Raw genomic sequence first — 17,520 nt, 5'->3', positions numbered from 1 at the left:
AGTTTCTAATTTTTGCTCTGTCTTTATTTGGACTGTGTCCTCTCTGCCTTATTTTTGTGTGTTCTCCACAAGGAAGTCCTGAAATTAGTGAAACTGCTTGAGAAACCTAATTTACAGAGACTTGTATAGTGGATAAAAGCTAATAAACACAGCACAATCAATGACGCATGTATAACACAGTTTTAGCAATTCAATGTCAATGTCTTCTCACATGTTATCATTGCTCTGTGTGTCTTCCTGCAGCCTCTCTCACTCAGCCAGTCCTTCGGCTGTCATAATGGCAGGGTGGAGCCGGTGAAACTGCACATGTCTCAAGCATGCTCTGCGGTGTCACCCCTCTCTGTTTCCCTTTCTTACTGTTGGTGCACGCATGGCTAAACTGAACGAGAAAAGAGGAGGGCCCAATAAATCACCAGCAATGCTTTTTACCAATCACAGACTTTTCCCCACCCTGTTTGCCTTCATCGCTCCCTCCCTTCCTTCTTACTCCCTCCCTCTGTCTCTAAGCACGCCAACCACAGAAAAAAAAGTCCAGAGAAAAAACTGATAAGCAGCTTCTGGGTTTTGCTTTCAAGCGGACTCCTGCTGAACTGGTGTGAGTGAGTGTGTATGTGTGTGTGGTGCGTTCAGTCTTTTTCCTGCCACAGTAGCAACACATTGCAGCAGCGTCGGCCCCGAACAAAAGGCTAAATGCAGCAGAGCCACAGGAGGGGAACTCAGAGCTAGAAGCAGGCAGAGTGGCCCAGCGTGAGTGCACTTCTCAGGGAGCAGCTCAACCTGCCATTTAGCCCTCCTGGCCCTGCAGTGGAGACAGGACGGTACACTAGACTGACCCAGGCTACCTGCCAGTGTCTCTGTCAGAGCTAAGGAACACACCCCTGTTGTGTCTTTCACTTTGTCTACTATTTATAAAGCTCAGTCTCTGTCATTTTCTGCTGAAATTTCTGCACCTGCCCTGGGCGACTTCCCTCTTCATCCAGCTGCACTCCAAGATGTCAGATGACGACTGCCTCTTGCCCATCGGCCTGGACTGTTGCAGTTGCTGTCTGGACCTGGCCAATGGCTGTGATGAATCCATATCCAGCAGCCCAGCTCAGGGCCTTTCTACTACAGGAGGCCTGCCAGCAAGCCCCACAAGCCCCACTGTAAATCACTTCCGCCAGCTCCGCAACCAGCTGATGTACCAGAACCTGAACACGGACAAACTGAACAACATCATGAGACAGGACTCCCTGGAGTCGGTTGTGAGAGACCCCTGTTTCCTGCTCAATGAGGGGATCTGCAACAGCAACATTGACCAGACCATGCTGTCTATATTGCTCTTCTTTCACAGGTAAGCTTGGCTGTCAGACAGGTACATTCTTATCTGGTTACTTCAAAGATCTTTCCTTTGAACTTAAGAATATTTTCATTTCTTTACCTCACTTAAGGCGTATTCAATACAAAGTCGCGATTTCACCTGTTGATCTGCATATTAAATCAAGTGAATCAAATGAAACACATTTAGAGTAATCAAACGAGGTGGTAAATGTAGTGTAATTAGGTTTCTTGGGTCTTCTGCATGTTTACAGTAATAGATTACTTACTGGAACTGGGACAATAATATGTGCACGTCCTCTTCAGCTTTAACACAGTGATGTTAAGGACTGAGGACAATTATTATTTATAGGACATAACTCTTATAAAGAAGTCTTGCAAGATTCATCACAATGGAAAAAAAGCTTTCAACTTCAAAACAACTCAATACTGTGTGGAGGGGAAAAAAGCCAGAGAAAAAAGGTAAACAAAATGTAATCTAAAAAGAATGCCTCGCAAATACACAAGGTTATTCTAAAGCAGCAGTTTGTTGTCATATTGATTCAATTAAAATGATCTTTTATTGCTAGAGGTCAATTAAAACTGGCCTCGCTCCTACACGGTCTCTGCCAAATAGTGTTTATAAAACAGCATTTGGCAGCTCACGCCGCACTGTTTGCAAGGAAGAGAATGTCCTGTTACAATGTTGCTGCCAGTTGGATGGTTTGTTTGGCAGCTACTGTCAAATGACTTCAGCCTCAAATTAACAGCTACCATCTTTCCAGTTAGCTACAGTTTTACTGTTGCGGAAATACTGAACCTGAGCCAGCCATATGCGATTAAATACGGTGTATCTGGGTGTCAGATACATAAAATGTGTAGATCTATGGGGATTACCAGTGAAAGCTACAAGAATATGAACGTGTTATCACTTTAAGAGGCACCATTGATGTTCACTAAGTTATGTGAGCTATGTGTTTGTGGCGTATATGTCAGAGACATACCGGTGCACAGATGGAATCTTGATAAAGGTTGGTTCCACTTGTGAGAGTTCCTGTACTTTCTTGAAGTCACTCTTGCAGACTTTTACTTTTTAAAAACTTGCGAAAATGCTTTCTTGTTTGGTTTTTTTTAAACAACAATTATATTAAAAAAACAAAAACAAACAAAGTTCCATTAAAACTGGAATTTTTGCAATTTAATAGAAGAAAAGAAGACAGAAAATGTTGCAGCTTCAACTTTCAAACTAAATACGTGAGGTAGAACTTTAAATGAAAATAAACCAATTCGTTTCATTTAAATGGGAAACACAAAAACTGGCATTTTGACTATATATGTAATATGACGGTCCTAATTAAGGTTGGCTGGAGTGATCACATTCAAGGTAATTATTGTTACGTATGCGATTACTTGTAGGTTTTATCTTATCAATAAAGTGTTCTGGCCAAGAAGCATTATCAGTACTTTATCAAATTTATCCAGAAGCTGGACTGGCACACAGTATCGAAATAAGCCTGTCTTTTTTTTTTCTTTCTTGTATGCTGGAAGGCAGTTCTTGTCCAGTGATGATTACAGTACAGACTGGGAGTTCAAAAGAAGTTAAACCATTCACTGTACACTGCAGCTGATCTGATAGCAGTGACGATTAGACATTTACAAGAAATATACAGATTTTGCAGGTGTTGGCTCTAAAAAAATAGAAACGGTAAGGCTGTGTCATGTAATATGAAGTGATTATGCAGCAGAGCAGAAAGTCTTCAGTCACCCTCATTTCTTTGTATCTTGCTTCCAAGGTGCCAGGCTTTGTTATAATATTTTTAAGCTGGTCTTGAGTAACAGTTCTCGAGGCTTTCTGAAGGTGTTTCAAAACGTTTCTCTTTTTCGCTTATTTTCAGTAAAGTCCTTATACGTGGCCATTTTAAGCGATTTTTTTCCCCATCTTGTTTGTTAAACCATTTAGCGCGAATCATGAGCTATGAATCATTCGGGCATAAAAAAAGGGATCTCAAGGGATGAATCAGTGTTGTGTCTGTACATAACAGACAACTTAGAAAAGGAACTATTTTTAAAATGTATCTTTAGGCACTTCGTTACAGTCGGCCTGTTGCAAGAACAGACAATTTGTGGCCTTTTTTTAAAGTGATGAAAAATATGGGATCATCTTTACAGAGAACAGAAAGCTTTGAATGGCCTTTAAAAGTATTCCTGAATATTACTTAAAGAAATTGAAGAATAAAAGTAGCCACACCAAATATTCAAGTTTGTTAGAATTGTGCAAACTGTGTCTGCCTTTTGGACTGAACTAGCATGTGTATCAAATATAAACTATTTTGCAAATGTCCACTACGTCCGCTTTGTTTTTAATAACCACTGTGTAAATGCTTATTAATTCTGACACCTTTTTAGGAGACTCTGCTCCTGCTCTCTTTCTGTGGGACTTCTTTATTTATGAGAGCGAGGGTGTGCCATAATGATAGATGGAGACACACTGGTTTAAAGAGTACAGCCACACATGACAGCATTTCTAAAGAAGTTTGTGTTTATTCTATATTATACTTTCAACATTGCCTTAGAATACACTGATAGGTCAGATGAATTATGATTTGAAGCATTCATTGTTTATGAATCACACCTGGAATAATGCCTGCTGGCAGAGGTTTGTTAAAGGTGTTACACACGAGTTTTTTCTGGCTTTGTGTGACAGACTGATACAAAAAGCAACACTTTCACAGTTATACAACTTATTAGAATAACATAACATAAGTGCTGTTATTTATATAGCATTGCAGTATTGAAATCTGCTTATCTGTTTAGTTGTCTACACTTCAGATAAAGATCAACGATTTCTTTTAAGAGAAGATGACTGAGTTACAGGCAGCACTGACTTTCCCTGGTGTGGGGTAAATGTAAGTGCCAACGTTTTTGACATATTTTGGCTGTGAGACAAACTGTTCACCTGTGCCATTTGCCAGAACGACCATATGTCTGCCTGTGCCAGCTGAACTGTTTGTCTGACGAACCCTCTTTGGCCTGAACACTTTGTTCCCAAACCCTTCCCTTCTCAAGAGAGAACCACAGACATGGATCATGTGGCTTTCATAGACTTCCTCGCAGGATTAAAACAGTGATTTCAAACCTTTGCAGGTTTTTTCATTCAAAAGGAAATAAGCAGTGATTCATTCGTACATGTACTTGCTGAGCTGAGGTTTGCAGAAGTTCATGGATTTTTCAATTATTCGCTTTGGGAAGGACTGGTGTCTGATTAAAGCCTGGCTCGAGTTTAGACGGTGACCTCACACTGGGTGGTCATTCTGCCCAGCAGCTATCATTCTCATTTGTCACTTGTTAACAGAATAAAATGTTCAGCATGGCCCGTGGAAGCACGACAGGACATCTCTTGGAGGCGACAGAAGACGTGTTATGTAAATGATTTAAGGGTTACGGAAATGTCCCGAGAGGAGAATTTTAAGTCACAAGTCTTATTTGGTGTTTGAGGAAGAGCCAGAAAGCCCCAAGGGGGGTGAGGTGGATCTGTGATATCCACAGGATAAAATGCGAGGAAATGCGCTGATTTATTTTAAGGCTTAGTGGGCTACAGTTGGCTGGAACGAGAAAGGCACTGTCGCACACCTTCAGCACTGCCAGTCAGTCAGTATTTAGCAGCTATTAAAAACCACTTGCCAGGGTGAAGGGGGGTGAAGAGCCTGCAGTGATGATACAAACGTTTATCGTAGGACATCAGGTCTGTGACTAGTCAGCTGTTAAGCCGTCAAAACAAGAGGGGGAGGTGAAAAGGGAAAAAAATGTGTCCAGGGAAAAAAATAGCAGGACAAAAGACTCACAGAGTGTCAGATAGTTGATTGTGGCCAAAGTACGGGGCTGACGGGGGGCCGGATTTGAAGACACAGACTATGAAGTGCTTTTATTAGGTAGAGCAAAGTTAGGCTGACTTTCTCAAGCCTTTTAGCTTTAAGGAGCAAAAACTTCTTGGAATCAAGGAGGTGCATGACTGTGTAGGGATGGGACATTCTTCATCTTCTTGTTCATGCCTGTTGACTGAAAAAAAGAGAGGACTTTTCCAGTCTGGTTGGAAAACACTGTGATTGCTTTGTCAGGCTGAAATGACCATCAGTCTTTATGACAGAGTTGTAGGTGAGGTTCACAGATTTTATGCTTGTACATAAAAAGGCAGGAAGATAAGATTACAAGATAAGTTTTACTCTCTGTTCTCGCTTTTCTGTTTATCCTTGAGACATCCTGTTGACCTTGTTATAAGTTTCTGACTTTGGCCTAAGATGACACTGGCAGTTGGCTTAAGTCCAGTTGACTGCTGAACCTAACCTAGCCCTCCTACAATGTGGAGTGGAGACGGCATCCAGCTGTGTCTGACACCCTGCTGATCATGAAAGCTCCAGTCTGTGATTCACATACAAACCACAAAGTAGCTTTGCTACAAGAACTTTTTTCTTTTTGATTTCAGGCCTATATTTACTTCTAAGATTTAATAACCTCAAAACCAAGGCATGCCTGGAGAGGCTTCTGCAGCCAAATAAAGGGTCCCATCACAGTCTGTAAAATTGCTGCTTTTCTACACAACACTGGATCGATTCTTATACATTTCAGCAGAATATGAAAATACATTTTCATTCATTTTAACTCCATAACAGCATTTCTTCTCAGCGGTTGTTTAGTCTTGCAAGGAAAACAATATGCACTGGGACCATGCTCTGTTTTTATTGTGCTTCTTTAAAGACACGATTGAAATGTGATGTTTATGTCAGATCCATGACATACACATACATGACACAATAACTGTATAGAAACAACATAGGGAGGTGGGAGGAGAGGATGAGGTGCTGAATAACATTTAAACATCAGGACAAGTCAAATTATTTAATAGATTTTCATCTGCAGGCTTTACAATAAAAGGATACCTTCTTATTTTAAACCCTGTGTGTTTAATTTTTTTCTGTAGATAATATTGTGGTGATGTAGCTGAGTTAGCAATGTTGAGGATGTAGAATGGGGTAAAGAAAAAAAGTGTTTCTTCTCTTTTCTCTGTGGTGGTGTAGATAGTGCCATTTACCAGTTCACTATTAAATGGGGGGAAATTTAGAACCTAGAACACATGTTTGTCTTATAAATACTTACAAGCTGTAACAGGCCTCATGATCAGAGTGGAACAAGCTGCTGTAACAGTATTTAAAATCGAATTCTACATTTCTTTCACTGCTACAGAGAAATTCCATGAAGGTGTAGTAGACAGATAGATATGAAGTGTGTAAGGATTCATTGCTCATTTGCTTGAGATAACTGTCCCTGTATTACCCGCATTAAAGATTTGGTAATGACATTTGAAAAAAATCTAAATCTAGAGGTTTTTTCTGTATTTTTGCAACAAACCAAATCAATCACCAATCAAATCTCGAGCGAATGCAGGCTACAGAAGTGATGGCAGGGAGAGCTAAAGGAAAAGAAAGAGTCTGAAGTAGGTTGTCAGACAGGGATCTGGGACTAAGACAAAACATAGTTAGCTAAGAATAGCAGTGCTGTTGACATTTAGTGGATATAAGATATAGGCAGAGTGCAGCTGTCGTAGGAGAGGTAACACTGTTTTTCTATAGCTACAGGAAGTTATTAATAATTGAATGAAGTATAGGGAACTTTAAAAAAAACATGAGCAGTCTTTGTTTTACTATCGTTTTATGGGTTTCCTCTATAACATAGACTTTGACCACTTGTGTCTTGGAAGCAAAAAAGCAATTCTGGGAACATAAGGTGGAGATAGAATATTGGAAACCAGCAGATTTTCTCACACACATTGGTATAGATTTGGCATGTATAAACCTGTGATTTATTTACTGAGGGACCAGGTTAGAGAGAAATGGACAATAATGGCTTTATAATGTACTTCTCGACCTACTACCTTACTGTGTTGTTACTACATGAATAGGCTGCCTTGGGTACTCTGCCAGAGAACGTCTGGAACCATCACTGAATGGTTTGTTTGCAAGTGTTTGTGCGTGTCTGCCCATATAAAATACATGACAATGCTCTATTACTGGACTAATCTGTCTGTTGTATTAAAAATGATAATCAAGTTGCTAATCCTTGTGAAGACTGCACACAGTGAAGTGTGCATGCAATTCCCAAAATAGGCAGGCATACACACACGCGCGCTATAAATTCCATCATTGCCAACACTTTCAGCAGACAGAGATCAGTGTTTGTTAACTCAGAAATCCACAGACAAACCCTGCACCACAGGTTGATGCAACCTCTGCTGCGCGGGCCTTTCTTTACCAACACTGCTGTGGTTTCATTCAGTTGTCCTTAGCAACAATACAAACATAGGATGTGCATCAGATGTTTGTTATGATATCTTTCTGTTCATTGACTTTTGCTTGCTGCAAAAGCTTCTCTTAATGCAAAGAACCTGGAGACTGATATTGGAATAAATAAAAGGCGTTTAGTTTTTGTGTGAATAAATATGCTTCCTGTCAGTGAGGGTTTCTGAAGACTTTTTAACATTTTGCAAACAGGTGTCCTGAGGCTGCTGTCTAACTGATTGCTTCAGATTTTCCAGAGAACTGAGACACAAGGCACTCTAACAACACAAACACACCCACACATAAGCACCCTGGCAATGGAGGGCGCAAAGGTGACCCATAGCATTATCCACGTGCAGAATGCAGCACACTGAGATGACCCATAGCATTATGCTGCTGGGTGACACATCACCACAGCAAAATCCAGCTAAGCTTCTTTGTCCTGTGTGTCACCGAGTGTAGATACAACATGTACCAGATATTGGATTAGAAATCTATAAGTAATGCCTACTGTCATCTGAGACAGATCAGATCAAGATCAGTGACTATACTGAGCAAGTTTCAAGTCTGTGTCAGGCTCTGAGCATTCTGATGTAACACAAATGAAAAGAATGAAAAAGCAATTTTAAAATGACAGCACAAGCTTCATTAGTTATGAAATGCCTGTCAGTGATGTAAGCTGTCACCAGATGTGATTTACTGCGTAAAACCACTGGAATTGTTCTTTGACTTGCTTAGATCATGATCGCAGTGATGTTGCAGTTATAAATCACCAACTATCCAATATCCAAGGACCAAATATATAGACAGTGTTTTGTTTTCATTTAAAAAAATATGTGTAATTAATGCCTGGAAGCTTAGCATCGCCACATTAATATGATTTAAAAACATATTCCTAGGTATTTTGGGGAAGACGGAGAGCAACCACAGGAATCGATGCCCTTTCATAGTGACTATTAACAGGAAGAATTTAAAAACAGTACCACCCATCCATTAAAGTTGTTTCTTCAATCATTCTTGAGTTTGTGCAGCTGTCTTTGTTGATGCCTGTTTTATTTGATGTGTCTCTTCCCTCTTTATTCTTGTTTATTCCCTTTGTCATTTTCTTCATTCTTTCATTCCTCATCTTAGTTACTCCAGATAGCAGTTATAGGAATTACATAAGTGTGCCGGAAGATGGGTGGGGTGTGTGTGGAGTGACCATGGCTTGCACTCCGTGCCTTATCTGCTTGGACCATGACTATGGCGCCTAATTAGATAATAAGGAAGCCTGTCAACACTTGCCATCACACACTCACACACACAAGGTTCTGCACTTAAGTGTGAGTCACAGTATCGCAGGCAGTCAATATAATAATTATACAATTTAAGTAGACATTAAACTGTAATATAGCTTGTATAATGATCGATAGCCAGGGTGCACTGTGATTCAAAAACATCTTTTGGTACAGCGAGTTAGTAAAGGAACAGAATATAGATATTAGCAGTGTAATGTAGATAAAGGGAAGCTGAAATGAAGGCGTTGGTAGAGTTGTGCTCTCCACACCATTCAGGCTGAGCGAAACAAGCTGCTGGCTGGGGGGGGGTGGTAAAATTTTCATTCTGCCCTATTTTCATTAGCATGGGAATCCCAGTCTCTTTCTAATCTCTGCATGAAAAGTGAGACTGTGGGAACCCACCCTGCTTCTGAGGGCCAAGTTTGAAAGAAAGATCAGTAGAAACAAATGGTGTGTCTGAAATTCAAGGGGAACTTGCAGTTTTGCTGTCCTCTGTATTATATGTCTATGTGTGTGTGTGTAAAAGGCAAAAGAACATCTTTATGCATCCAAATTGAAAAAAAAAATTGGCCTTTGTAAGTTCTCGTGAAATTTCACATTTTTCACATTTTGGTCTGGAAAAGTTAGAAGGTGTGTAATACGCTGGCTTTAATTGGGATTCATTCAAATGTTACATCGATTGGTTTCTCCATGCATAGCTGTTCCATAATCTTACATGTTTGTATCTAACACTGACGCAGTGTGGGATACCACAACAGTTGGCTACACAATGCAGCCCAACAGTGCTTATCTTATTTTCTCTGGGTACTGTTCACATGCAGGTTGAGTACATGATGTTCCCTGACTGCTTTCACACACACACACACACACACACACACACACACACACACACACACACACACACACACACACACACACACACACACATAGATACATATAGTCACAATTGCACAGGAAAAAGACTGAAAAGCAGTAAAATTAAGAATCACCTAAGACCTTACCTTTTCTGACCTTGAAGGAAACACAACTGTGTACAGCCTAACAAAAACACACATGCACACCCCTAGACACACACTTACACAAGCCTTTTAAAATGTCTTTAAGCCTGCAAGGCAGGCATGGAGGTAGCATCAAACAAAGTTAAACAAGGGTGTTGCCACAGCCCAATGCTGAGAACTGTTCTTAAAGACTCTAGGAAAACAGTTTCTTCTCTGAACCTCAGCAGGTCGTAAAGCCCTTCCTTCCAGGACGCAGGAAAGGTTAGAGCACCAAGACCAATCACATGTTCTATTTTTGAAGTAACTGGACATTGGGAGTTTGGCAACAGACGGTGTTTTCCTTTTCTGACTACACTTTGGTGCTCTCTAGTAAACATTTTGGAGTCCTCGGGGTGGAGGTGTAATTTAAAATCCCTGCATTTTCCCAGCATTTCTCCCCCTGTCATGCAAATGGTAAAACAGCAGCGTCTGTGTTATGAAGAAGCATGAAAGAAACTCATTTTGGTCAAAGAACTTACAGCAAACCGTTATGCAACACAAAGTTGAGTAATTATTATGTTGTTTTGCACATTAAAATTTTTTTTAATTGAATATATGTGTGAAATTGGTTTATATGAGCATCTCCAACATCTGCTACCCATCACACCTAAGTGGTGCTTTAACATTTAGTTTAATTAATGCTTTATAAAGTATTTCCCTAATTTTGAGTACATCACCACAACGGCTTTTACCTTATATGTTGGAGCTCATGTCTTACTGTAATTGCATCATTAATTTTAGTCCTGGGCAGCATGGCGGTTGGCACATCACCTCACACCAAGAAGGCCCTGGGTTTGATTACACTGGCTGGCTGGGGGCCTGAGTCAGTTTGGGTATTCTCCAGGTACTCTGGCTTTCTCCCACAGTCCAAACACATCCACATTAAGTTAACCAGTGACTCCAATTGGCTGTAGGTGTGTGAGTGGTTGGCTGTCTCTCTGTGTTAGCTGATATTAGCGCCAGCCCTCCATGACCCTGAATTTGATAAGGAGAAGAAAATAGAAAAATGGAAATTGAGTCTTTGCATGGCAATGAGATGATAACAAAAAAAGCCCTGGACACTTCATATAGCTGTCTACAGCTATCAAGATAGAAACTGAATGGAGAACATGGTGGGCAACATGCACCTGAAGTAGTGCAATACATTTTCTTCAACAAATAACATTCAAGTAATTCAATTCTATAAATGAACCAGAAACAAAAGCATACAGTGGCAGAAAATTCAATTTAATGTAACTGAAACTGATTAAAGTTTAAAGCATACATTCTTAAAACAATGCTGGTGAATTTACATGAAACATCAACTCTGACTGTAATATAATAAATATGGTTTCCTGTTTGTACTGGTGCCTCAAAATTCCCAAAGACTCTTTGACTTCAGGGCTTTTTACATAAGTGAACACGGGCTTTGTGAAAAAGGAAAATCGAGTGGGCAAAAGAAACAAGGAAGCCTGAAGTGAAAAATAGAATTAACCAAACTGGCAAAGAAAAATGATGCACTGGAAACTTTGTAAAGTACCATTTTTTTTTCCTGTGGTGACAGCACACAGGGACTCACAGCCTATGACAAAACAAAGCTGATGAAGTACAACCCAGCCGTGGCTTTTGAAATCTAGTCACTTCTCCTCACTAGAACTTTGACTGGGAAAAAAAGAAAGTTATGCTGCACTGAGGATTAGTTTGGGCCTTCTGAAAGACAACATTGGTGGAATAAAAAGAAAAAAAAGGTGGACCTGTTCTGCCAAGCACTTTCTCTCTCTCTCAATGTGCCTTGCTGGCAGTCAAGAGGCTGTGAGTGAGCAAAGAGAAAAAATGAACGTATGTGCCAAGTTTCAGTAAGTCTGTGATTGTTGCTGGCTGCTCCCCAGCAGAGGGAGAAAGAGAAGGAAGCGAGAGAGAGAAAGACTGAGAGTGAGTCCCAAATGAGCTACAGTAACAAGATGCATCCTGTCCAAGACCTCTTTTCTTTTTCTTTGTGCCACGGTGTTTTAAATGAGGCAGTTGTAACATAAGAGCAGTTTAGACCGGTTGTATCTAACTTAGCCCTGTTCCTCCTTCCCCTGTCATATTACTGTGCCATCACAAGGGGCATTTAGCACCAGTGACATTAAATGAACTCCTTCTGCATTCCTTCCAGTATGGAGTCATGGAGACCAGTGAGTCACAGACTCATCATTATGTTTGCATGCTGTGTTGTTTACACAATCTGGGATTAGGCTAAACAGCACATGTTACATGTTTTCAGCTGTTTTCTGGAAAACATGTACTGTAGCTGTCTCGTAAGCAGAGCGATAGAACTGTGACTTAAGAAAAACAGTGTGGGACTGGAAGGAACGTTAATGAATGAAAGAGTTTGTCCTCTCTACCCTTTCTTCATCTCGCCCTTGCAATTATCTCTCATTTTCATGTGCTAGTGCACGCCACACACACTCAGATTCCATCCAGACTGCCATCCGTATCCCTGACGCAAGTCTTTCAGGGGCCTGCAGTGTGTACAAAGACTTATTTATTTCCATCCAGAATGCAAGGTGTCATGTCAGGGGAAGTGGAACCTGCACCGTATTTGATGGAGAGAGAAATACTTAAGGTCACGACCTTACTTGTGAGTCTACGGTGTGGAAGTTGGTGAGGGTCAGGAGGTTTTCTTGTGTGAAAATCAATGTTCTTTGCTGTGAAAATGCTTGAGCCAAACAGGAAAACTGACGGTTTGCTCAATCTTCCTTCTCACTTGTCAAGTCACAGCTGTGTGTTAAGCAAAGCAAGTCTAAAAGGGTCTACAAGTCTACAAGTCCAGTTGCATTTGCAGACGTGGATAACCAGAGGAACTGAAAGCAGCAGCAGCAAAACCCTTGTCTAAACCTTAGCAGGCATCAGTTACAACATGTATGCACTCATTAAGTGATGCATAGCATGAAATGCAGGGTTCCGAAATGGCACCAGGACTGTTCAGCAACTGTGCTCCAAAAAGGCACACAGACATCCCAGCAACCCTCTGATAACCTCTGATGAGGCTAAAGACTAAAGGATCTTGTGTATCCTTTGTTGTATTTTCCAACTGACTGCATAGAATAAACATCAGCTGACATTAAAATGAAGAAAATCAGCAATTTCAACTGAGCGTGACTCAGTGGCCTGCCTGAATAATTGTTATATATATATATCTAATATATACTGCAGGAGTTGGTTAGAAATGATAGTGTCGTGTGTCTTTTTCCATCTCTCACTTCCACACGTTTGCTCATTCTGACCTTCATGTTTTTATTGATCCATCATCCTTGGCTTGCTTAGCATAGTCTAGCATTTACTTTGCTGCTGGGTACTCACATGCCAGTTCATAGCAGGGACACCATATACATACAAGAAGCTCTTACAAGTCTTTCATTTTTCCGTTGGATGTTTTTTTAGAACTCCTGGTTTAAGTATACCTTTAAAAATAGCTGTTAAATGGAAGCTGTGAGATTTAGTGTGAGCATATTACTATAATACAGCAAATATATTGTGTTGCCTGCAAAGTCCTCCTACATGATTAGTAGTTGAGCTACCAAACTGGCACAAAGGTCTCTTAGTCCCCTGGCAGTTCACATCTATATTATATATTATGATGCCATCATGTTGCCTTGCAATCACCTACCATTGAACTAAAATTGACAATTTGTAGCATTCATGCACCTGCAGCACCTACAAAAATATAATTTTAATTTAATAACAGTACCTTTGCTATGCATAATATATTATGATGTCATCATGTTACCTAGCAAAGTAAGATGCTGAACTGCAGACAGAAATTCTGCAATAAAAGAAGAAACAACAGTGTGAAAATGTTGGCCAGCCCATGCATTTTCCATCAATTTGTCACAAGAATCATCAGTTTGTAATTGATCTATTTTTTCCAGATTCATTTAGTAGTTTTAGTGAGTGGTTTTGCTGTACTTCCAGGGGTTTTTTGTTCATGAACCAATGTGCTAGCCCTCTGAAGGGAAAGGATGTTATTGTAGCATGTATCACTGAGAAATTCAGAGAAACACCCTGATAAAACACAAAGCCCCTCACTGTTATTCTTTGACAGCCAGCAAGGGGAGAACATATATATAATAAAAACAAGAACACAACTGAAAGAAAAGAAAGATACTTCCACCTATTCATATTCAAATGTGCTCTCTAGGAGGAGATATCAGATTCAGTTCAGGCAGTGCTTGTCTCTCGAGTGTTTTGTTTTTCTTGCAATATTAAGAGGCAATAATATCTAGGCCATCACACTGAAAAGTGCCTTAGTAAGCACCTCTCCCGGGGCATGTCTTTTATTTCCCTCTCAAGTTGGCATCTTAACAAGCATTTGCATTTCAGTGAAACAGTTGGGAACAAATCCATTGGTTCAAATTGGATGGTCAACAGGGAACAAGCAATTTGAATTCCTCCCAAGTTCATCTTTTGGGAATCCTCGTTTTAAAATTTGTGTAATAAAATAGCAAACCCCAGTGCCACCACTGAATTGATTTTGCAGTTCACTTAATTATATATTTCTCCACACTCGTCCTTTCAGTGTGAAAGCAAACTCTTACCGGTATTCATGCCAGTGGCTTAACATCTTAGTTTCATCACTTCTGTTTTCTTTTCATCGCTGCCACCGTTGAAGTCAGATTCATATTTTAAACAAGTCTCCACATTATCTGAGGCCACAGTGGTATTAACTAGATGGAAAATGGCTCTAAAAAGTGTTAGCCTGGAGTGATGGGTTAAACAGTCCATGCCACCTGTTTTCACAGACACATTGAGACGTGCAGTAGGACAGATTAAAGACTTAGATTGTTCTTATCGTCTTGATCTCGTGATAAGAGGCTAACAAGTTTTGCAAATGTATGCACTGTTACTCCTGCACATCCTACTGAATCATCATTTGTACACGGCCATACATGTCTTGTTTAGTATATCTACTTAATATTTGGTATTGACTATAATTTTGCACATTTACAATTTAAGGTTTACATTTGTGACAGTGTTTTCCTAGGTTGAACAACTGAGTTAAAAGTTTATTTTTTTATCTGCCTAGACGTCATTCCTTTGTCATTTTAACGCACTTTTTCACGACATCTCTTCCAAACAAAACTAGTGCGCTCCTCTCAAGGTAACCCTGTTATTTGACAGTTTACCTAAAGAACTGGGAGTACAGCCAAAGCCTCCTATCAGAGGAAACACTGCCTAACAGTTGTGAAAGCCCTTTCCCTCTTTCTCCTCCTTTCTTCCTCATTTTTACATTTTCCTGTTTTGGTGTCTGGTAGCTTTGTGCTTTGCCTATAATAGAAAGTAAAGTCCTGTCCCCAGACGGCAGAGTGCAGACAAATAATAACTGGTGCACTGCGCTCTGATGGAAGGTGATACCCTGAGTTCTTGTCATCAGACCAGTTCCTGTGTCTGTTATGCATTTGTTTTGAGCTGAAAGGGTATAAAATATTAAAGCAGCAGAACATATTACAGCTAAGATTCTGTAGCTTCAGTTTCCTTTTTGAGCAAATCCTGCAAATGTAAATCGGTCCTTCAATTATATTTTGGATTTTTGAAGTAAATTATGATACATGCTCATTCATGTATTTTTGTGTTTAATTTCTCGGGGGTTCTAGTCTAAAAAACATCTATAGGTTGCTGAATGCTTTCACCCTTTCGACAGATTTGCTTTATGTTTTTAACAACAGCGTGAAAGGACGTGACTGGGCAGCATCACTTGTGTTCACCTTTATTCAGGAACACAGGCCAGACATGGTACACTTGCAAAGTCAACACAAATAGCTAAGCTCACTGAGCACAGGGCGGATGCTCTTTCACCCTAACCCCTCCCATTGTTTGTCCATATGCAGGTCACAGTTACATATACTTTATGTAATGGGCTGTCTTATCCTCTCACGGCAACACCTGTGTCAAAAAAAGGTGACTGCGTACCAGACAACACGAATATGACTAGACAGGTCAGAGACAGGATAATTATCTCAAGACAGAGTCAGGGTTAGGCCGTCCCAAAGCATACCAGTCAGATAGGATTTACTGCTCTGAGACTGTATGAAAGGACAGGAATAACAATAGCTGTTAGAGGAGGTGTGCAGTGCAGGCAGAGAGGAAGAAAAGAGGAGGAGCGAGACAGACACAAAGAGCCTAAAGACACAGACGGCAGGACAAAGGACTGTGCACAAGGTGGCAGACAAGACACAAAAATTACACTACTAAATTAATCACATTCTGGCAAGTTGCTTTTACATGTACGTCTCTCTGAAATAACGTTTTTGGCTTGGTCAGGTGCTTTTGCATCGTAAAGGTGCGCAGATACCTTGCAGGCACCACGCCGTGCTCTGCCTTTGTGTTCAGAATGTAATTAGAGTCTTCGTGAGAACACCACAGTCATTAAAGGAGTGTGAAGAAAACAATCAGTCACACAGGCTGGAAACCGGTGATAATGGTGTGACTGTGTGTGTGCACGTGTATGTAGGTCAGGAGTTATCATGGGAACCTGCGGAATACAGGATTTTGTTTCATTTCTGCAAATTCCTGAAACAGTTCCTCAAAAATATCATATTTGATTTTTACTGACACTGGTTTTCTGTTTGTCTAAAGTGTGGATTTACTGTAAAGACAAAGAATGACAGGTGCTGAAAAAGGGAACACAACTATGCTTTGCTGGAATGCGGTACCTGAGTGTTTGACCTCACTCACCTCTAGCAGTCTTCCCTATGATTTGCCTCAGTTCTTTCTGAATACCTTCTGCCGCACAGAGAAATGGCATTCCTAAATTACAATGCACATGCTTTATTCTGCTTTGTGTTTCCCCCAACCTTGCTGCATCTGCACAAAGTTGAGCCACTGCCATTCTGGTGGGAAGCCTCGTACATCAGCGCTTGAACTCTGTGATGTGAGCTGTCAAGATAAGGTGACAGCTTCTACTGGCTCCCAAACATTGCTTATGTCTGCAAATCTGTCCATCTTCAAAACAATAAAGGACTCTTACGCACTTCTCCTTGTCGATAGGCCAGATCTGATTAAAGATTTTACGTCAGCGTCAGGGTTCATTGCAAAAGATCACAAGCATAGCAATCACTGTCTTACATGTTCGGTTGTTGTGCACTATTAAAATAGTTTTCTAAAGTCACTGATAGCAGTGAATAAAACCACAGATTAGACTGCCACTTTTCCTAGACCTGAACTTTGAGCATTTAAAATCCAATTGTTAATCACCCAACAACATTCAGTGAAAACCCTCGGTCTTATGAAAGGTTCCCAATTATTAAAGATCTTTTCTTTCTGGTGCCTTAAAAGTGAAAGAAGTTGTATGCCAAACTCTATAAATCTGCATGTTCAGACAGCGACAGAGTGTCTAGTACGCAGGCATGCTTTTCTGTCTGTCTGTGTGTGTGTCTTAGCTTTGTTGGCATTCGTTAGTGACCCTGTGTTTTTTATGCATGTGCACATTGATTTCTGCGTAGGTCTGCTTTTCTATCTTGATGTACTTTTGTCCTTCTTGCATGCATACATATGTAGGGATCTTTTAGCGTTATTGGCATCCATGCTTGAATGCACACCTTCACATGCGCAGAAGTATGA

At 40.4% G+C, this 17,520-nt stretch overlaps 1 protein-coding gene across 1 annotated transcript in view; it reads left to right on the top strand.

Moving 5' to 3' along the window:
• Positions 1-517: 517 nt before the first annotated feature.
• tsc22d3 (TSC22 domain family, member 3) overlaps positions 518-17,520 on the top strand; it is a 32,120-nt gene continuing 15,117 nt past the window's right edge. Inside the window, exon 1 of the mRNA XM_082553382.1 lies at positions 518-1,333. Coding sequence (XP_082409508.1) covers positions 993-1,333 — 341 coding nt within the window. The 5' untranslated portion in view covers positions 518-992. The remainder of the gene's footprint in view (positions 1,334-17,520) is intronic.

The sequence above is a fragment of the Aulonocara stuartgranti genome, assembly GCF_965226115.1.
Source record: "Aulonocara stuartgranti genome assembly, chromosome: 2".
Lineage (NCBI taxonomy): Eukaryota > Metazoa > Chordata > Actinopteri > Cichliformes > Cichlidae > Aulonocara > Aulonocara stuartgranti.
The sequence above is the reverse complement of the archived record's forward strand: the minus strand, read 5'-3'. Positions and strand labels throughout refer to the sequence as shown.